General features: G+C 38.3%; 1 protein-coding gene across 5 annotated transcripts in view; it reads right to left on the bottom strand.

Annotated features, from left to right (window-relative positions):
* Positions 1 to 868: 868 nt before the first annotated feature.
* KAT6B (lysine acetyltransferase 6B) overlaps positions 869 to 21,608 on the bottom strand; it is a 101,418-nt gene continuing 80,678 nt past the window's right edge. For all 5 annotated transcript variants that reach the window (XM_063163828.1, XM_063163826.1, XM_063163829.1 and 2 more), the window contains exons 13-17: positions 10,699 to 10,930; positions 8,827 to 8,986; positions 7,959 to 8,225; positions 6,453 to 6,753; positions 869 to 4,784 (exon numbers count right to left, since the gene is read on the bottom strand). In XM_063163828.1, coding sequence (XP_063019898.1) covers positions 2,299 to 4,784; positions 6,453 to 6,753; positions 7,959 to 8,225; positions 8,827 to 8,986; positions 10,699 to 10,930 — 3,446 coding nt within the window. In that variant the 3' untranslated portion in view covers positions 869 to 2,298. The remainder of the gene's footprint in view (positions 4,785 to 6,452; positions 6,754 to 7,958; positions 8,226 to 8,826; positions 8,987 to 10,698; positions 10,931 to 21,608) is intronic.

Below are 21,608 nucleotides of genomic sequence, written 5' to 3'. Positions count from 1 at the left end.
TATTTTAGACTGCTGCTCCATTGTATTAAAACTACAACAGGTCATGCACATTAATTTGTACTATCAATTTCTTCATTTGGTACCACCACACAGTAATGGTTTTATTTAAAGAAATACACATTTCTTTGAGTTTAAGATATATGAAATATTACCTTTAAAGCTGCTTTATATACTGAAATGGGGACAGTTTCAGTCAAGATGGCCACTCCTTTTACCTTAACTAGTAACCTTACTGCAGTGAGAGTGGCAACATTCACATTAGAAGCATTCTGAACAATTATTACAGGGACTTTTTGAATTTGTCCACTCAGGAGATCACATAGAGACAGCCTTCTTGTCTTTAACAGACCTTCTGTTGTTATTTGTTACATGAGAAGTGCTCATCTGTATGTTTGTGTGTGCCCACATACATGCATATACACAGAACCCATACATTTAATGCAGAATTTGCATCATCTTGTCACCCAGCAACAATGACAATGGAAGAGATTACAATTCTATCATTAAAATACAGTTCAAACACCATGTCTGTTACTATCATATATCCTTTTATATAGAGATATATATATTCACACCTTCTGTAGGAAAGAAGTTTCATACATTAAATATTGACAACCTTGTAAGGTATTAAATACATATTTATTCAATATTTTATTAAGATTATTAAAAAAAATAATCTTAGGTATTCTTTATTTTCACAGGGTGTATGCAATTATGATGAGTAACCTACACCTAAGCTCTAAACAGCCTAATCCAAACCCCACCGACTGTAATGGGTTTTAGATCAAGCACGTGAGAGCACTGTAACAAACACTGTTTCAGGAGGTAATTCCCATGCAACATCAAACTATGACAAGACACAAGAGGCTAAAAATGGCTCATCATAATTTATTTTATGTTAAAATGTACAGCTTGGGAGGGGGGGGGGGGTGTAGTTTTTTGCAGTTTTTATTTTTGTTGCTTGGGTGTGTCTTTTGTGGGTATTTTAAGTGACTGACTAAAAAGATAACAGATAAATACAAGAGTGTCACTGGGTCCTATTTTTACATGTATCAAGCCTCTTCTCTTCGGCCCTTACAGTCACTCTGTACAGGTACAAAGGCTACAAAAAAGGAAGCAATATAAACAGACACAAATAACTTTTGCCTTTTTACATGCGATCTGTAAGCTTAGTTTGAGCTATTCACACGCTACTGCTCTATTTTTTCCCTTAAAAAATAACTCCAATATTTTATAAAGATAGAAAAATCTACAGATGGAATGAAAATGTAAAGTTAGAGGCATTTCCATAAAATAGCAACTTTACACCAAATTCACTACTTTTTTTTTAAATCCTGCCAAGTATTTGGACATATACGAAAATGTTTCAAAACTTGACAAATAAACACTGAGATGTTTCAATCAACAAAAAAACGTAATTTTTTATAAAACAGAAAGCTGCCTTTTTTCCTACCCAGCCCCAAAGAAACTGGTCACAAAAATGGAAAAGAGTCTCAACTTTACACTAAACATACAGCAATAAAACCCTTTGAACTAACCAAAATGTGAATAGCTTTTGCAGCTTTTTTTTATTATTTTTACAAGTTTTATAATTAACAAAAATATAGTTCTGGTTTTTTTACCCCTCAAACTAGGGTAACCTAATCAAGGCAAAAAAATTAAGAAATGGCTTACTGTTAAGCACAACACTTGTACAGTACTACAAAATGCACTGTCACTAACAAAGACATTAGCGGCATGCAGAAGTGTCACCTTCAGAAACAAAATAATACAATAAAAGAACTGCTAAAAGGCATTTACATGTGGGGAAAGGAGAGAGAAAAAGCTCATGATCCAGTACTGTCTGATAGTTTTGGAGTCTATTTATCCACATTTTTAATGGGAGCAGGCACATAAAATGGCTCTGAACCATCAGCTGCTGTGTAATTGCAGTTCATAGAAAGAGTTCTTCCTTTCCAGAGAACTTCAAGCTCAGTGAAATAAACAAAAAAATGGAAAACCACCTAATTCCCCCCAAAGAGAAGTTAAATCTCACAATGTTAAAAGAATAAACAAAAAACCCCAAAACAGAACAAAACAAAACCAAGGAAAAAAACAAAACAAAACAAAACAAAAAACCCAACAAAGCATGAAATAAAGAAAAACTTGTATAAGGCTTTCTGCTGCATACAGCTTTTAAATGGTGCCAACAAATGTTTTTGCATTCACACCAATTGCTGGTTTTGAAATCGTACTCTCCAAAGGTATTTGTGCAGATCAATGCCATACGCCAGTTGGGTAGCGTGTCTCTGCCAGGGCCTACCTCCTCATGTAGGAGCCATTGAGAGACTGCTTGGACATGCCTGTGTTCATGTAGCCGTGGTGGCCCGGGGGAGTGTACATCATGTTACTGTGGGGGGCTGTCTGCATTGGCTGCTGTGCATATGGCTGAGTTCCCATCATTCCCATCTGCATCTGCATAGGGTACTGAGGGGTTTGATTCATATACCCATGATTACTGTGATACCCACTATTCATCATTGGCTGGGACATACTGTAACCATTCATGGCGTTAAGGGTGTTCATGTTCATGTTCACTGAATTGACATTATAAGCAGGGGCTGGCATCAAATTTACACTCATGTTCATGCCACGCTGCATCGTTAAGGTCCGTGCAGGCCCTTGCATGGCCACAGTCTGTGATGCTCGCCCATAAATCTGGGGCTGATGGGCTGCAGCAGCAGGTGGCAGAGGTGTGGATTTGGTTCTTACAGAGACATGACCTTTGCTGGCCATCTGAGTCTGCAGTCTTTGGGTGTGGGATATTCCAATATTCGATGAAGTCATATTACGCTGCAAAAGGGGAGGTGGCAAATTCATAGGAGGAGGAGTAAGGTTGGGGGGAGGGGTCATGGTAGCCTGTGCTTGGGGTCCTCCAGGAACAGCGTGTGGAGACTGAGAAAGCTGAACAAGCCCCGTGTTACTTAAGGGGGCAGACAAAGAGGCACTGTTTGCATAGGAAGTTACAGCAGCTGAATGGCTGTAAGGCAAAGAATGATCCATAAGCGTGTTAGTTAACTGTTGCAGTTTAGCAAGGCTGAAGGTGGCAGATGGCTGTGAGTAATGCCCTGCTCCAAATTCACTCTGCCCCATTCTTTCATATAATCCAATGTTGGCATTGCTAGTCTCAGGGATTTCAGTCAACTGCATAGGTGGGGTGAAATTAGCAGCCATGCTGCACTGGGATAACTGTTGGTTGCTGCTTGGAGGCCTTTCAACAACACAGCCTTGGGGAGATTTTACATTACAAGTGGGAGGAGAATTGATGTTTGCTTGTTGCATCATACTGCAGCTTCCATTAATGTTAGATATCTGCTGGGTCACTGCGCAGCTACTCTGTGTTAGGTTACTAGATGTAAGGCTGCTGTACGAGCAACTGTTTTGAGAAGAGTTGTTTCCACAGATACTGCTACCCATCGTAGAATCGTAACTGCTTGGGTTTTCATAGTTTTCTGTTGTGCTCTCAATACTTCCTAAGTCACTGAACCCACTATCCACAACTTGCTGTGAATGATCAGAAACTGAGGGAACATCCATCATTGGGCTGGTCTCCATGTTCTGCAGAGATGGCACAGAAATGGCACTTTGATCTGGGCTGATCTGAGCATAGCTGTTCTCTAAAGGAGCAACATTTGGACTATTAACAGAACGAACTGACTGGCTGGGATGAGAGTGCACAGATGAAACTGGGCTGCTGTGGTCAGACTGCTGACAGTCATCCAGTGTGGTCATCTGGGGACTTTGGTCATTGTGGGCATAGTTCTGCAAACTTCTACAGGCCTCTTGAGTCTCTGCACAGTCCTGAAATGTATCTTCATGTTCACTTGTCTCCTGGGTCAGGGACTGTACTGCCTGAACGGTCTCTGAGTCAATCTCCATGGTCTCAGTACTTTCTCCCTTGAAATCGGAATGTAGTTCTTCACCAGCTTTTTGGTCCTGGTTGTTGTCTGCATGATCATCATCGGATTCAGGCACTGGGTCTGAATCTGTAGCAAGTTCTTTCTGGTCACTTGCACACTCATCAGCTGCAAGGTCAACACCACAATCCATTAACTCCTCCTGATTTGAATTACCAGTTTGAACATTTACGTCTAAAAAAGATTGCTGAGTTTCCAGCATTTCTTTGAAAGCTTCACCAGGCAATTCCTCTTTCTCCACTTCTGTTGAACCCATGTGACTATCATCTTCATCATCTGCATCATGATCTTCATTGTGAGAAGGTTCTTCATCCTCCTCCTCTTCTTCCTCCTGATCCTCCAAATGCACAGACTCCTCTTTCTGCACAAAAACTTCTTCTGCTTTGTCTTTTTCTTGATCTTTTGAATTGCTTCCATCTTCCTCTATGCTCCTTTCTTCTTCCCCAGCTTTCATAGTATCATTTTCTTGTTTTTCAAAGGGTTCACTGGGTGGGTGCAGAGGTTCAGGTTCTACTTCTTTCGCCTCATCATCTGGTGGTGGCAGTGCTTCAGCAGGTTCTTTAATAGCTTCCTCTGTAACAGCAGGAATTGAACAGGGCTTGTCTTCAGCTACTTCCTTTTGTTCTTCCACCTGCACCTGATAGTCAGGCTCCATGGGAGTCTCAGGTGGAGTGTACAAATTAAGCTTAAAGCCAGGTTTTCTTTCTTTGCTTTGCCTCCATTTAGATGGACCACGTTTAACTCCTTTGGGCCAACCCTGCTTATTCTTTAAAGGTTCAAGATTGTCTTTAGTGCTTTCTTCCAACACAGCTACATCCTCTGTATTATCTTTGGGAGGTAACAGAGACAAAAAAAAAGTCTTAGCTTGCAGACTAATCAATATTTTCCAATATAAACCTGAAAATAATTTATAAACTCAAATGTATTAAGAAAGTAGGAAACAAGAGTTATAAACAGGTCTGAAAGCACAGTAGGACAATGTAGTACCTACAGCTCAAACACACTACACAGATATGTTATGGTTTGGTGGCCTTTTAACAGACACTATCAGAACCACCATTTATACATGAGAAAAATCCCAGAGATTTAAATGACAAGACATGTAAACTAAAGCAAATACTGTCCAAATATTTGATTTTCCACCTTTGGTTTCAGAATAGAAGTATGCCTTCACTTTATATAGACATTGATCTAACACACATCTATCTTTTTTGACAGTAATGACATGAAAGTCTTGAGTTTCCTCTTTGACCATTCTGGAGGACAAACCATAAAAAATATATAATCATCCTTTAATACCAATATTGAAAAAAGGTCGTTCAATCTAGTACTTTCTCATGGGCAACATCTCATGACATGGTTCACAAGAGATGACAGAATGCAAAAGATAATTACAATTACACAGAGAGTGCATCAGAATACTAAACTAATCCACTGACTGAAAAAAAAAAAAAGAACCCAAACACATTCGCCTCTTTCCTTTCTTCCCAGATACCACTTACACATACTTCAGAAAAAAGGAAAATTATCAAGACATAAGATATTGCACTTGGGATTGTAATGACTTCAGTGATACTTCTATATTGTGATGATGTGGTCCATAGGCAAATAAAAAAAACCAGTCTACTTAAAACTGTGCAAACCTGACCACTGGGACAGAGCTGGAACTTGCCACTATTAGTTTAAGCAGTTTCTCTTGAGAAGCTGGAAAAAGTGGTAATATTCTAATGTACCACATCACACAAGAGCTGTCTGAAATAGAAACCAGCCCATGATCCCTAACTGAGGATCGCAAGGATGGAACTTCCCATGCAATTACACAAATACTGAAGTAGTAGCTACTGGCGCCTTAGAGAAAATACACAGACCTGAGACTCCAGTCATTCATTCTGGAATTAAAACTTATAAGCATAATTTGAGGGCCAGGAGGTCAAGGGAAGAGTGTACATTCAGAATAGCTCATTAGTAGTTTCACTATCCATCCATTAACTTTTCTGCCAGGAAATATCCTTGAAATCAAACTAGAAAAGCAGCTTTGAAAGGACACAGTTAAATTTGTCTCTTTCATGGGGAAATAAAACAGGACCTGGTGCTGAGGATATAGTAAGCCACAGAAGCACCAAACATTTTGCTGAATTACCAACAATATTGAATAGAAAGATATTTGTGTAAATCAAATGTTACTTTTTGCTTGTATCCTGCACCACTGACACAAAAACTATACTGGACAATATTCCAGTGATACCCTTTGCACTGTTGAATATGAAATGCACTGCTGTAGGGACATAGAAGTTGTTTTTGACAATATGACAAGAACTTCAATGCCTCAGACTGAATAAGATTTGTTTCCTGAACACAAAGGGCAAATTGTTCTAATAATAACAGCTAAATACATCTCATTAAAAATTTCCAGATACATGACAAAAATAAACACTTCTTTTGAAGGCAACCCAACAAAATTATTTTTATGAAGATGTGAGAACATTTTAGGTTTACCTGTACAATTTTCATCGCGCCTGTAACAATGAATATCTTTCTCCTCCTTGTTCTGCTCTTCTTCTTCCTGTTTCTGCTGCCCAGGTTGATACTCCAAAGCTTTTCTAATCACAGGCTTCAAGTCATCATCTTCTCCATCCATCTCACAGGTGGGTTCCAGCTGTGGCATGGGACGTTCTTCATCTGAGTTATCAAATGGCTCATTCAGCACCTCGGTTGTTTCAGAAATTGTCTCTGTTGTAACACTGCTGTTTATTCTCCTGCGCTTACGGCCCCTTTTCTTTTTCAGTATGAAAGGTCTCTGAAAAATAATTCCACAAATCAAACTCTTCCTACATTCCTGTTCATTAACTGATTCTGGACATGAATTTTTGTAGAGCAAGTTTATAATAATCCATTTACTCACTGAAAAAAAACACCTTACGTGGCATCAAATTCAAATGTAGACAGAATCTAAAAGTAAAATGTCTAAACAGTTAAAAGAGGTATGTATACAAACCTTTCCGTAAGTAAAAATGAAGACTAGCATTTTCTTTATATTGTAGTATCTTTTACCTTCTTCTGTCAAATAATATTCACAGCACTGTTACATAAATTGCACTCACACATTTTTCCTCTGTAGATTTATAATTCCACAACAACCTTCACAAGTACCAAAGCTTTTTCTTCTACCTTTTGGGTTTCTGCTATTTTTAGAAATAAGAATGTACACAGAAAAACAGATAACATCGAAGAAGTGCACCTCAAGCATCCTACAGTTGGCTGCTATTAAAAAAAAAAAAAACCTGTTCAAGATTTTGTTTTCCTATTATTATATATACTCAGAGATTTATGGTTACTTAATGTAAGCTCACAAAGTATAACCAAAGGGATAATCCAACTTCCTAATTCTCAGCAGAGACACCTAAATATAAAGGCTAAGGTGAGTGCTTTAAAATTTTGGGTTTCTTAAGTTTACTAATTTAAGCAACTCAAAGAGTTGGTATTTTTAAGGAAATTCAAAAATTATTGCAAACATGGCAGTAACCAGAATTTAATGTTTAAATGAGAAGAATATGGGTAAAAACCCCCCGATCTGTTTTAACAACATTTCTTTCGAAAAACAGTATTCCCCTTTTAGGAGCTTCTATATTAAAAAAAAAATATAAAAAGACAAACCACAGAAGCTTGGACTCCATCTTAATACAAAAAAAAAGAAAGAACCATTAAGATATCGAACCAATACCAATGCCAAACACCAGAGGGCAATCTCTAGTTTAAAAATTAACAGAAAATTCTGATTTTTTTATGTCACTAGTATTTTATAGTTCTGTGAAAAATTCAAAAGATAAAAACTGGATGGAGTGCAGAAAAGAGAAGAAAGGAGTAGTTAAGTGTTCAAATAACACATAAAGGATTAAAACAGTCTAATAAATGTTTATAAAAAACCAGGTTGTTACTTGGATGGTAGGGATGTGATTGAAATCAGAGACAAATGGCTTTGAATGAAGCTCTAAGGTAACACACCTTTCTCTTCATGGCCAGGGACTGGGGCTTGGTCAGCCGGGGAGGCGAACTCTGCTGATTCTCATCCCCGCCATCCTCCTCACTGCTCTCCTTAGATTGTTCTGTGCACTGCCCTCGCTCCCCCACCACGGCCACACTTTCTGGAGATCGCAAATATTTATTTTTAGATTGTACTTTTGCAGGTGATTGCCTACTATTAGTTCTTGTGGAGAATATTTCTTGCTCTTCCTTTTCCCAGCAGCTAGCTTGTTCCATAAGACGCTCAGCCTGAAGGGTTGAGGTTAAAATAACAGGTCACTGAAACAGCATTCACTTAGCCATATCCTTCACATGCAGCTAAATAGTTAAAATAAGTCAACCCTGATTAGCACTGCTGGCTAACCTAACAACAACATTTCAGCTGAATCATCTAGTTGCTCCTTTACAACAGTTAACAGATAACAAACCAAAGAAGATTGCATTTCATGGGATATTTAGCACTATTAATGATGCAGCGAATTGATTTAAGTCCTTTAGCACTACATTACATGCCCACTGACTGGATCACTTGGAGCAAGTTGAGAACACAAAGAATCGATTGAAAGTGCAGCCCCTGAGCTCTGCACCAAATTTGATCTGATTACATGCTCTTTGACTACCTCAAGAGTGATAAACACAGCTCCATGACAAGTGATTCACATTTTAAGTTTTCATATGCATCCCCCCAAAGTTACCATGTGTTGCTGCGCAGCTTCCAAAAATTCTGCATTGCAATAGCAATATGCAGTGGTCAAAGCTAAATCTGCTCTATTTAAGACAGTCTAATGTTGAATATTCAGAGTGATGAAAGCCAAAGGAAGAGAAACTCAGAAGACATCTCTGATATTACCTCCTTCTCTGCTTCCCTCTCTTCTTCAGAAACTGCAGCATTAGGAACTAACAAAGGAGTCCATCTCAAGCTTTCGGGATCTACTTCATTGATACGTGGATTCGCTTTCAGTTTCTCCATATGACTTGAAATCAGCTTTTCCCTTCTAATAATTACAAATCTACAATCAAATAAACAGTAATTTAATTTAGAAAAGGATCACCTGGAACAGCCTTTCTATAGTTGACATCCTTTTGCAAAACAACCTGTGAAAAAATACAGGTTAATGAAAGGATCCATCAAGCTAAAAATACCAGCTTACACACAGTGATAACATCCTTACACTACTGACTGTTTACTGAGAGGAAGTGAAGGAACAAAAGTTTATGAAGTGAAAGTTCAATATTAGCCATCACTAGGGCAACCGACAGCAAAGTAAAGGTTTTATAGTTGACTACCCTAAACCTAATTCAAGAGGTCTAGTGCTGGCACTTCGATCACTGCCAGAACAATTTCAAAACATACATAGAAAACTCTGTGGATCATCAAGTCAAGAGTGAGAAAGTCAATGTTACAGCTGAAGACATAAGGGGACAAGAAAGCAAGTCAGAAGCACAGGTTTTCTAACAAAGCATACAAATATACTTTAGTTCTGCGCTAATGAAGTACAACATGACCTTCCAATTACTATGAAGTGGCATATCAAAAGTAGGTAAAGACTAATAAAATAGCACAGTATGCTAATATATATATATATGTATGTACATATCTCACCAAACTCCCCTGTTACAAAGAACTACACAATTCTAAACAACAAGGATTAGCAAGCATTTCAAGTGCTTTAAAAATCAGGTTGGTGAAGTAACAACACTCTCTCAGTGAAAAACAAAGTTTAAAAAAAGAAATCAGGTCCAGAACCCTTTTCCAGAATATGGAAAAACTTCTACTTCACAACATGTACAAAAAACTTCCCTTGAAATAGATTTGTCCTCAGGTTGTCCATAACTAAGTATTCCAGAAGAGGTTTAAGGCAATGCCAGCACTCCTCTTACTACTCTCACACACCATCTTGTAAACCGATCTCCTTTCTGAAGACTTGCATTCTTACTGGTTCAAAAATTACTAGTTTTGAATACTAGTGCTGGGACACAAAAATTACTGAGGCTGAACTTTTTCTGATTTTAATTTTATTGTTTTGGCAGGCCAGTGTTTGTAAGGCAGCTTTGCTTAATTATAAAGTTTCTGTGATGGGAATATCCAGTAAGAATTAAGATCATCTTCAGAAACACAAATACCATTGAAAGCCATTTAAGACATTTTATGGAAAGAAAAAGACCAAACAAGAACAACAACCCAGAAAGTTCTAAAATACCCATCAAGAGCATGAAGAAAAGAATTCACAAAAAAGGAACTCACCTTCTCAGTGCTCATTGATCATAACATTAAACAGAAACTTGTATTACCAGTACCTTGAAAAGGAGCACTTCCTGTAGAGTTGATCTGATCAGCAATGATTGAAAGAGGAGGTGTGGAAAGACAGACTGCCACCCACAAACACCAATTTTTCTCTTACCGGTATTCAAGCAAAATATTTGCACAGCAAGAGCTGGGAACACTTAGGGAAGATTATACTGAATGAAACAAAACTCTTAACTGAAAGTGTTTTGAGCTGGCCACATACTTCTAGTAGCCATTAACATGAAGGAGCATCCAAAGAATCCCCAGGAAAAAAAGCTCTGTATGTAAAACCCATCTGCACTGACTTCTACAGTAAGATGGTTATCACTCATTTTAAAGTCAAACTTTCACACAGACATTTTCCACACCAACTGTTTTGTAAGTAGAGAATGTTTTGTCTCAGTTTTTAGAATTTTTTTTACAAGATTCACTGACCTATCTTCTCTTTTATCTATCATGCTATGTTGCTGCAGAGTTGTGGCAATATCGTGTGGACACATTCCAGTAGCTCGGCTCATCCCTTTGATGCTGATTTGTTTTTCATGGTGACAGTTCAGGTATTCCAATATGACACTTTTCCAATAAGCCAAGTAGGAGAGACGACCCAGATCAGACAATGGCTTTTCAGGGGATCCTGCTTGACCCTCTCTTCTAGAAAGTAAATAACCTAGAATAAAAAGAAACAGGATACCTTATGGAGATAACAAAAGCAAGGAATTTTAATTAGCCCATAAGAAAGTTGGAATTAATACAAAAGATCATCAGCATGATTGATTGAACTGCTTGAATGTCTTGCAATTAAATAAATGCTCTCTATAAAAGAGATGAGTTTCCATCATTAAAGTGACATAGGAAAGATCAAATTCTTGTGAGTGACTCAGAACGTTATGAAAATCAAACATTAACCAAAGCCCCCTTTCTAGCAGTAAGGCAAGCATGAGAAGAAAAAGCCAACATGTTTTGGAACAGGTCTCATCATATAAGTTCTCCCTCAGAACTACAACTCTGGTCTTTTGAGAAACATTTACATCAGTGTTACAGAAACAGTGTTAATGTTAAATGAGTTACTGAAGCCAAGAAGTTGCAGAAGAATCTCAAGAGAAAGTATCATGGGTAATATCAGTAAAGTCATTTTTCTTCAAGAAGCCCCAAGTGACACAAGTTTTTGATTAAACAGTGAGAAGTTGTATTTTGGAGGCAACATAATTCACAAGATAAATTACTCAGAGAATTAGTTAAGAGAAATAAAAAATAATCTCCCTTAATTCACTTTTAAGAACATTCACATAATTCCTGCTTGCCGTCTTCAAGACAGTAATTGATGCACTATTACACAACATACCACCTCCATTTTATAGTCTATGTATATTGTAAGTACTTTTTAACCCTCCAGCTCTAAAAGCATTTTACAATTTAGAGTAGAATACACCTGCTTGGAGATACCAGAAAATGCCACCTGTAAAATCAATTCAGTATAGAGAAAAAAATACCATCATTAATAACAGGTATCCTTTCATAGTAATTCATCCCTCTGCGATACATATTCTGCATTGTGCCTTTCCAAAAACTGCCAACACACAGGCCTTAAACAACCAGGTAAACAAAAAGCTTCCTCCACCATAAGCACAGGTATTATGTTTATGGAATTACAGTACTTAAAGTCATTTGGAATCCACCAAAATATACAGCTCCTGTGCCTTCCAATATTCTTAAAACACTTTTTTCCCCTCAAATTTTTCAAAGACTGATGTAAAACATATCTAGGACAGTCATGTCATGTTCATTAAACAAATCCTACTAACCTCTTCACAAAGTTTCTCCCAATCCAATCATCTATACATCAAAAACATATTATTAACAGGTTGCATATGATATCCAGGTTGAAGAGAAGCAGTGGCTGCTTCCTTATTTTGCTATATGGTCTACCATACACAAACCACACACAGATGTATTTTCCTTAGATAAAATCACATAATACACATACAAATATTTTTCTATTTACTCTGCCTGAAACATTGATCTTTCCTTCCTTGATCCACAACAGAATTTAGAAAAACACATACACAGATATACATCATAGTCTAATCTCCAGTTGGCCTAAATAAATTTACATAGAAAAGTAGACATCCTACTACATATCTCAAGTGATCACAACACAGATACTGAACTAAGCAGTGTGCCTTTCATATCTATTAGCATGATTTGTGATAAAATGCCAGAGCTTCAGGAAGACCATCCCACATCTGCCTACCCCTACAAAGCTACATGAAGCCTGCCTACATCTGCATGGTACCATGGAAACTCAGCAAGTAAATTTATTTTGTTTTACAGAAGAAACACTACCATAAAAATTAAGGTATTTCAGCACTTAAAGTTTTTTATAGCAAAGCAGTGCACCAAATGCGATTTACAGCCTTTGATTTCTGTCACACAAACCTCCCCAGAATCACTGAGGTTTCATCTTACCCAAGATTTGAAACAATTAGAAGAAATGCAATCTGAGGCAGGGAAAGTTCATATACATACATAAATTTTATGCCTTCAACACGAATTAAGGAGATAATTAGGCATTAAAACATACATTTAAACAAACTGACTTGTAATTATCCAGTAATTTCAATCTATAGGATTCCTAGTAACACCCCTGAAATAGCTACAGGATCCACAACACACTTATGTGAAACAGTAATATATGTGTGCCAGTCTCCAGAAACTTTCAGTTAGTTAACTACTGATTTTTTTTGATACTTGGTTCTGTATTTTCAAACAAGTTAAACAGCACGAGATGAGAGGCCTAGGCTTGATAGCAGGACAGTGGCCAACAGAGAAAACCAAGGGACAATCTGAAACTGGCAACCACCACCTGAAACACAGGCAAATAGAATTAGTCTGGCTTCATCCAAACAATTGGAACCAACCAGGCAGTTTAATGTCCATACTTTTTGGCATTTTTAAAGAGCTTGGTAAGATTTATTAAGTATCACTCCCTTCTGCAAGCAGTGCAGAGTCCATCTTCCTCCTCTATTCACTGCATTTATCTGTGTGTTCACTAGGAGCAATTTATTGTCATGTCTGCTGTGAGGTAAACAGACTTACATCTCATCAGCTCTCTCCTGAAAATCTTCTAAAAATCAGGATCAGATCAGCCCCCTTTCACTCCTATGGCATGAAAGGAGTTTCATGCACACTTCAAGTTACAGAATGCCGAGAGCAGCTATTTCATTAAGTCTCATACCTCCAAATGCCCCTGACACATCCTTCTTTCCCTACCACACGCACTTCTAAACATCACTACCTCAGCTTCATAATATTAAGCAAAAATCACAACATAGTTTTAAATTTAGCTTGAGACAGTTGAATTGAATTTTTTAATCTATTGAAGGAACACATTGGTTCTTTTGCTTTTAATATGGTGGCAAATGCAGGCTAGCTTTCAAATGTGTAAGACAACACAGATACAGACTGCACAGAGGCCAGTGAAATACAAAGCAGCAGCAAACAAAGACATTAAACAACTGGTACACTGGGAAAGACCAAATGAACAAACTAAAACTGACAGAACAAAGTCAAATGAAATTTGAAGATTTTTTTAAAGACACTCCTGCAATCTGAGTGCTCTCAATACATGTTTTATCTTCTATAGCAATGAACAAATCAATTTATCATTTCATTTTGCAGAATAGTTAAGGTTGAAAGGGACCACTGGAGGTCACCTTCGCCAACCTCCCTGCTCAAGCATGGTCCTCCTAAAGCATGTTGCTCAGGATTGTGTCCTGACAGCTTCGGAACATATCCAGGACAGCAGACTCCACCACCTCTCCAGGCAACCTGTTCCAGGGCTCAGATCCCCTCAAACCCACAATCTCTGATGAACAGTCAAAGAACAGACACCTAGACTGAAATGTTCCGTTTCCATGAGTGCAATTAATACTGACCATAATAATTATAAAGCCATTAGGCTTTCAGCAAGCTAAGGAATTAATCCTGATGCAAGCAAACCAAAAAACCCTACTTATGAACTGGTTGTAGGTGTTTGAATTACACTTGTTTGTGTTCACACAAGACTGCATGGTCACACTGTTGCTCAGTGACACACAGCAACAGCCAAACCATGTTATGCATATTGCACAGGATTGAATGAAGACTTGGCTTCCCATTCACCTGAGAAGCTAGGGAACTCAGCTAATATGAAAGTTTGAATGAGCATTTTTGATGCAATTATATTTATTATTTTTACTTTAAAACCACCTAGAACATGATGCATTTTAGTCCTAGGAATGCCATATTTTATTATTAAATATCAAGATTACTTTGTTTAGCTTAAGAGCAAACAATAGTCAGTCAGTTAGCATCCACACTGGAAAATAAATAATCATAGCTGAGTAGCTTCTAAGAAGGTGAAATGGAGGGTTGTAGTTGGCTTGTAAGTGTATCACTCATCCTTTTATGAAAGGGTAACAACATTTCTTGCCTTCTCCAATGAACAATAGAGTTGTACATTTTACTGAAAATTCCACATAGCCAGAATATAATCCATCCAGAGCGTCCTGAGGCAGCTTCAACACAATATTCTCCAGAAGATGCCACTGGCTGAAACTTTAGTACTATTTCCTGTGTTCTATTAACTGTGTGCTCCCTTAAGGGAGGATCTGACACAGCAACCTCTCCACAAATAACAGTGACATATGCCATGGACACTGTGCAGATCTAACACAACTCCTCCAGTCCTTGAACTTCACTGCTTACAGACAGGCAGGTTCTTTGACAACAGTGCCACAAAGAGAGGCACTTCACTCTTGAGGGCACCACGTATGATGTTCAACTATTGTTTTGAAACATCAGTGCATTGCATTGTCTTCAAACGTACCTGAATGGAAAACAGAGCACTGAATCTCATTCTGTGCCTGCACAAGCACTTGAAATTGCAGTTCCTTTCTCCTATGCTACTAGCAACAAATCCATGTATTTGCTTTTCACTTAGGGAGGCTAAAAACCAAAACTAACAGTCTTCAAAGTGGACCCCAAGGGTAAGGATTAATGAGTCCTGCTTTTTAGCTAGAACAGATTTTTTTTTTTTTTTTTTTTTTTGTCTGCTACAAAAACTCTGGAAATAACAGTTTACACTGAAAATCTGAAAAGTATTTTATCTGAGAGCCTGTGATCAAAGAAACAGTTTTGTGTGTCTTATGTATCAATCACATCATGCATTGGAGACAAACATAGTTCTGATCTTATTTAAAAAGTGATGTTCACTATCACTTCCTAGGAAATGAATCATATCAATCTCTACAGACAAGAAAGTCACAAATACTAGTAAAGTACTACTTGTAAAGGAAGTATGTTATATTCTTGTAACTGAGACAGAGCTCACTTTACAAAAGAAATGGCAAAAAACCAGATATCTTGAAATTATGTGTCCTACCACAGTATTCCAGCCCTTATCTTGGATTAGCTTAGTTGTTCTGAAGAACAGAATTTTCTACTCAAATTTTGTAATTCAAACTTATATCTTCACTTTTCTCAAAATACCTACAGAATAGATAGGATTTTACCTTAAAGAAAAGCTGCAACCAAAGTCTTTCTTTCAAAAACAGAACTACACCAATGGTAGCTTAATGCAGAAAAGGAGAGCTTTGCTTCACTGCAAAAACTCATTACAGAGAAATGTTTACGTCTTGTTTCATAGCTCCACATTCACAGAATTATCAACAAACTTTACAAAAGTAGCCCTTCAATAGGAGCAACTCTTACAAGAGAAGAACCATAGAGAAAATGCAATACAGCAAAGGTCCCTAAACAAGAATAACTCCTGAGTCTTACAGGAGTAACCCTGCCAGTGGTTATTAACCTACTATTAGCCTTTGAACAAGAGAGGACTTGGTCTTAAAAGCATAAGAAGCTGTCTTGATGAAACCCTGCTGAACATAATAAATATTTTCTTTTTGCTATCATCTTCCATGTGTCCTGGTAAAACTACATGAGCATCATCATGGCACCTTCAAAGAGAAATTTCTGTTTTTCTTTCTTGGGAATCTTTACTTCATTTATATGAAGGCAATTGAGGCTCCATCTCTTACAGTACAAAGGATCAAAATTTAAGAGAAGTATCATTGCAAAACCCTTAATTTATTGCTTATGTATTAAAATAATACAAAATAAAAACTGCATTATCATTTTGAATAATCTTCCAATAATTTTTAAACCCAGAAAATCAGACTGTGTGCTTGTAATATGTAATGACAAAGAATCAGATTGAGGAATAGACATATGAAGAAGCAAATTCAAATCTGTTAATCTGGCTTCCAACATAGAGTCTCTTTTGCCATTGTAATTTGCCTCACAGCAAAACAAAAAAGCAAACTTATATGATTCCAAACTTCCTTAAGCCTAGCCTGCACAGAAAGGCCATTTTAAGATCAGGTTTCAGCTGACAAGCAGGAATGACATAGCTCAGAACAAGTGTCAGGTTGTCAGTCATGGAACAGCTCCTGAGCTGCTACAACACCCAGCAGCCATAATAAGGGGAAGTGGCAGCAGCTCCCTTTGCCCGTCATTGGTGTGTGCTGGGATACAGCAGAGCTGCCAATGGCTGAACTCAACCAAGGACAGCACAGACACAGTGTGCCAGTCTAAAGGACAACCTTGCTCTGCAGCCATGCACTAAGGCCACTGCAATCAAATTCATCTGAACAGCTACACAGAATTGCAGGCAATGCATAACTCCATTTCATCTCTCTCCACCTGTCCAGCCATACTAACAATAGGAAAACACCACTGATCCTATAAATAGGCTGCAGGAAAGCTGCCAGCATTAAGTACCACATTATCAAGTCCACTTCAAAATGCAGCTATGCGAGACAGTGCCTCAATGACAGCCTGCTGACAGTACTTTACTTCCAAACTTCCTGAAGCTTACTTCAAAGTTCTCCTATCATGAGGCATTGTAATGCTAACAACCAAGTTTCAGAACAGAGCACATAGGGAAATACCTGTAGACAGAATTTATACAGACCTATGTTATGTGACTTCAACCAAGGCATATGGTCTATAACCATTTATTGCACTCATTCATCTTCCTAGTTTTGTGAAGATGCATGTAACATTTGTGATCCTTCAGTTACTGAGGATGTTCCCAATTGCCCTGACTTCTCAAAGCCAATGGGGAGAGGTGCTGGAGTCATGTCAGCCAGTTTCCCAGGCCAAATCTCACCATTTTACTTAAGTATTCTGTAACTTGATCTTCCTCTAGCAAAGATGGCATCTCACTCTGTTGCTTATATTCTGTCACACCTGAGAACAGGTCCTGCCAAGAAAGTACAGAGTACTTCAGATCCCTTCTGAGACCCACACCAAGTCCCTCTGTTGTCACACCATGCTTATTCCATTCATCAGCAGTGCCATGTTCTGCTTACTCTTCCTTTGGCTGTCCACATACTTCTAAGAGCTCTCCACCTTTTGGTACTTTCCACCTCCCTCAATTTCAATTCCAACCAAGCTTTGGCTTAACACTGTTGTACATGTAAGCAATACCAATGCCTTTTGGAGAATTTGGCTTTGCTAAAGTCAAGAACTCTCCCTGCAGCCCAGCAGGCTTACTGTCATGCCTGCTATTGTCATGAACAGTGGAATAAGTCATTTTTGCAGTCTAAGGAATCTGTCCCCAGAAATCAACATATCCTGTGCCCCTTTGCCTTCACAGCAAGCCTCTTGAAGGACACCACTTAGCAGGTCCTTAAACAAGATAAAATTCTGGACCTTAGTCTGATAGTTACCCTCCTAATTTCGCTCAGGATCTGAAACCCTGCTATCTCCCACCATGACAGCTTGGGCTGCCAAATACAAAGCATTTGCCCTAGCAGGTCCTTCCAAAATCTGTGTCTAAATAGTGTCCCAAGCATCTTGCTGTCCTTGCAGAATAGTTTCAAATAGTCCTTGGGAAAAAAGGCCTTTCACTAGCAGGTATCACCCAGTTGCTTGGAAGGTTCATCCTCTTCCCTTTTTTTTGATCAGGCTATGTATAACAGATGCCCAGCACAGCATTAATGGCTGCTGCCTTGTCCCTTGACTCTGAAGCATGCTGAAGGCTTGACAGGGCTATGACCTATTCATTCCACAGCAGAGAACATGCTTCCAAGTAATTCCTTTGTGTAAGGACAACCTTGGCTTCCCTGCCTGTCCCTGAAGAGACTGACACACATCCATTGCAGCAGCTCAGTCTTGTGAGCTACTCACTGCGTCTCTGTAACCCCAGTGAGTTATAGCTCAAGGACAAAGTACTGCCTTCTTATTCCACCTTTTGCCTACAGGGTGTGAGAAACTGGAATAATGGGATCTCAAACGCAACACAAGGGGGCCCCCTTCCCCTGTCCACTCCAATCACGTTCTCTCTCAAAAATCCCATTCTCCAACAAGCCCAATACCAGGATGGCTATTTATTCCTCTAGAAAAGCTGTCCAAATTGATTTCTGATGTGCTAGTGTGATCATTCCAACTGATGCCTGTGACACATCACCCTCTTTACTTGTGTCAACTCCTAACACCTCTCTGACCTTCAGAACAACTGATTCTGGGCCAAATGCTCCATTAATGGTAAGGTTTGCTTGTGTTTGTCATTGATGCCATCCACCTGTTTATAACAAAGTTCAATCACCTTCTGAACTCAGGATCCATCAATATGCTCCCTCCTTCTATGCTATGCTCCAAAATGCATTAGGATGGAAATTTGTTGTATTTCTCCTTAAGCACTACCACACACCTCTAAAATGCAGTATTTTATTCTATTTTCTGCTATTTAGCCTAAATATTGCTCAGTACAAGGAACTAATATCAATATTTCATTGTATTTTACAGTGTACTGAGATTACAGCAAGGGTCATTGCATTTGCATCTTTTCCTACTATTACAAAAAGTGAAAAAAGCACTTAAAACAAGTTTGGATCTCTCTATGAAGTGTTAAGATACACAATTATAAGAAACTTCACCAAGAAGTAAGCATATACCCCTATTGGGAAGAATTCATCTTGGAGAGCACTTCCTATGTACTTCCATCCAAAGGCTGGAAAGGGTTTAAGATGTCTGTGCTTTTAAATTAATATTCTAGATGCATTTCTGCCCATTTTAAACATTATTTTTTATATCAAAAGTATTATATCTAGCATGAATATGCCCTATAAACAAATTAGAGCAACAATACCTGTAATTAAGAATTTGGATCATTTGGGTTATTAATGTCTTCATGTTGTTAAGCAGTCAGCAGCCAAGTCCACTGCTGTGGTCTATCTGCCAGTGAAGTCAGAGTGAAACCATCACCACTTGGCAAGAGCTGCTGGAGGGCAAAGGGGTAGGAACTGTGCACTAATGTCATGCAAATGGAGTCAAGTAAGAGCAGGTTTTTTGGATCACAAGAACAGATTTTAGTCGACTGATCTTTTCACAGCTTTAGACTGAATGTAGCCTTCACAGCAGAAATCTTTTAAGAACTACATACACACTAAATCTGAAAAATAAAGTAACACCATGTAGCTAAGTAACACTAACATTCTGGACTTCAGTATGATTTATAAGGATAACAACTTTTTGCCATGCACTGGTTAACTTAAACCTGTCAATCCCAGGTTCATATTTATGTATGCACATCAGGATCACACATACCAACATTTACATACAATTCCACACGCAGCAAAGGGAACTCAACACCACTGAAGTAACTCTTCTACAGAAAACATAATCAAGGTACTTATGAAAGGCTTCCAGACACACATCTGAAAGATGCCAATACACAGCTGAAAACCATGAGCAGACAGGAGTGTCACAACAAAATTCAACTACTGCTGGGAGCTGGAAACAGCTTAAAAATCTGCTTCTCAGAGACCCCTACTCCCAAATCAATGTTTTGTGGAAGCTCCTATGCAATATCTTGTGCTCAGAATCTAACCCTTACATAATCAGCACTATTCAGCTCCTATTTATATTTTGCTAATGTAGGTGTCAAAAGAAAACACACTCCTGAGAATCCATCCAGAACAAAAGAAGCAACCTGTGAACTGTTACCCTTCTATGTTTGGAGTTCCTCTCCATCTCTTTAAAGGCCATCCCCTACAAATTAATTACCAGACTCAGGCAGATGGAATCAAGTACTTTTCCATTAAAGTTTGCTTTGTTTGAAACAAAACCAAGTAAAACAAATCCTTTAGTATGACAGGGAAGAACTTGTGAGCTTTCATGTAATGTTCTGTATCAAGCCAAAGATCTGAATGAACAGCAAGTACTAGCAACTGTTTTAATAATACACCAGCAGCTGAACATTTACTGCAAACCAACATTTCAAGCTATCCTAAGAGCTAACATTTTTTGTCATACAAAACATCCCATCCTCTGTTTTGATATTATATGAACAAGTTGAGAAGACACAGGTTCAAAAGGGTAGTCAGAAATATCAAACCAACTGAGTATTCAGACAGGACAGTTCAATACATACAGGTCAGCTCAATGCTGCAAGTTCAGAGGTATGACCATGAATGCAAGGCAGAAATAGGTGAGGTGAAAGTGTGAGCTTATTAAGACTTACAATTCCTAAAACTGTAATTCACGTTACTATTTTTTCCATAACTATTCTGTGTGCCTCTGAACTGTTCTTGTCTATGTCAGTGGGAAGAAGGTCAAAGATAGAGGACCTTAAATAGGTGTTAGTATCCTCTTTGAAAGCACTTTTGAATCAGCTTCAAACAACCCCAATCCCAAGATCCACACAAACACTATTTAAAAAAAAAAAGACTAGCTGTAACTTGAGATGCTCAGATCACTGAACAACCTGCTACATTCTCTTTTCTTTGTCAGAGTAAAGGAAAGCTTTCTTCATGATGAACAGTGAGCCAAAGATTCTCTCATTATTGTTACAAGAAATAATGCCAGCTCTCATTCCTCTCCACATCCTCAAGTAAACCCAACGCAGGAGGCCCAAAAACCTTTAGCTCCTTTACAGAAAGCTTCACAGAAGAGGTTAGGGCTAAACAAACGTCCTTCATGAATAAAAGGAAAGGTAAAGATGACTGCATTACAGTCAGACCTACAAAAGGCACCCTTTGAGTGAATTAATTTGCTAACGCTTATTTTACCTGTGCCAGTTGCCAGTAACCCCCTTGAGTGGAGGTTCTGTGTATGAAGTGGACTACTTACTAAGCAAGAGAAAGAGAACTGAAGTACCCTTAAAAGCAAGACTTGTATGTGCAGAGGGCATCAGTTTGAATACCAATTGAATGAATAAATTTGTCAGTAGGTTAAGTGGCTTAGAAGATCATTAACAACTCTGTATTGTTCTTGGTTTTATAAGCAATATCTTAAGTTAT

This window comes from Melospiza melodia, chromosome 9 (genome assembly GCF_035770615.1).
Source record: "Melospiza melodia melodia isolate bMelMel2 chromosome 9, bMelMel2.pri, whole genome shotgun sequence".
In the NCBI taxonomy this organism is placed as follows: domain Eukaryota; kingdom Metazoa; phylum Chordata; class Aves; order Passeriformes; family Passerellidae; genus Melospiza; species Melospiza melodia.
The sequence above is the reverse complement of the archived record's forward strand: the minus strand, read 5'-3'. Positions and strand labels throughout refer to the sequence as shown.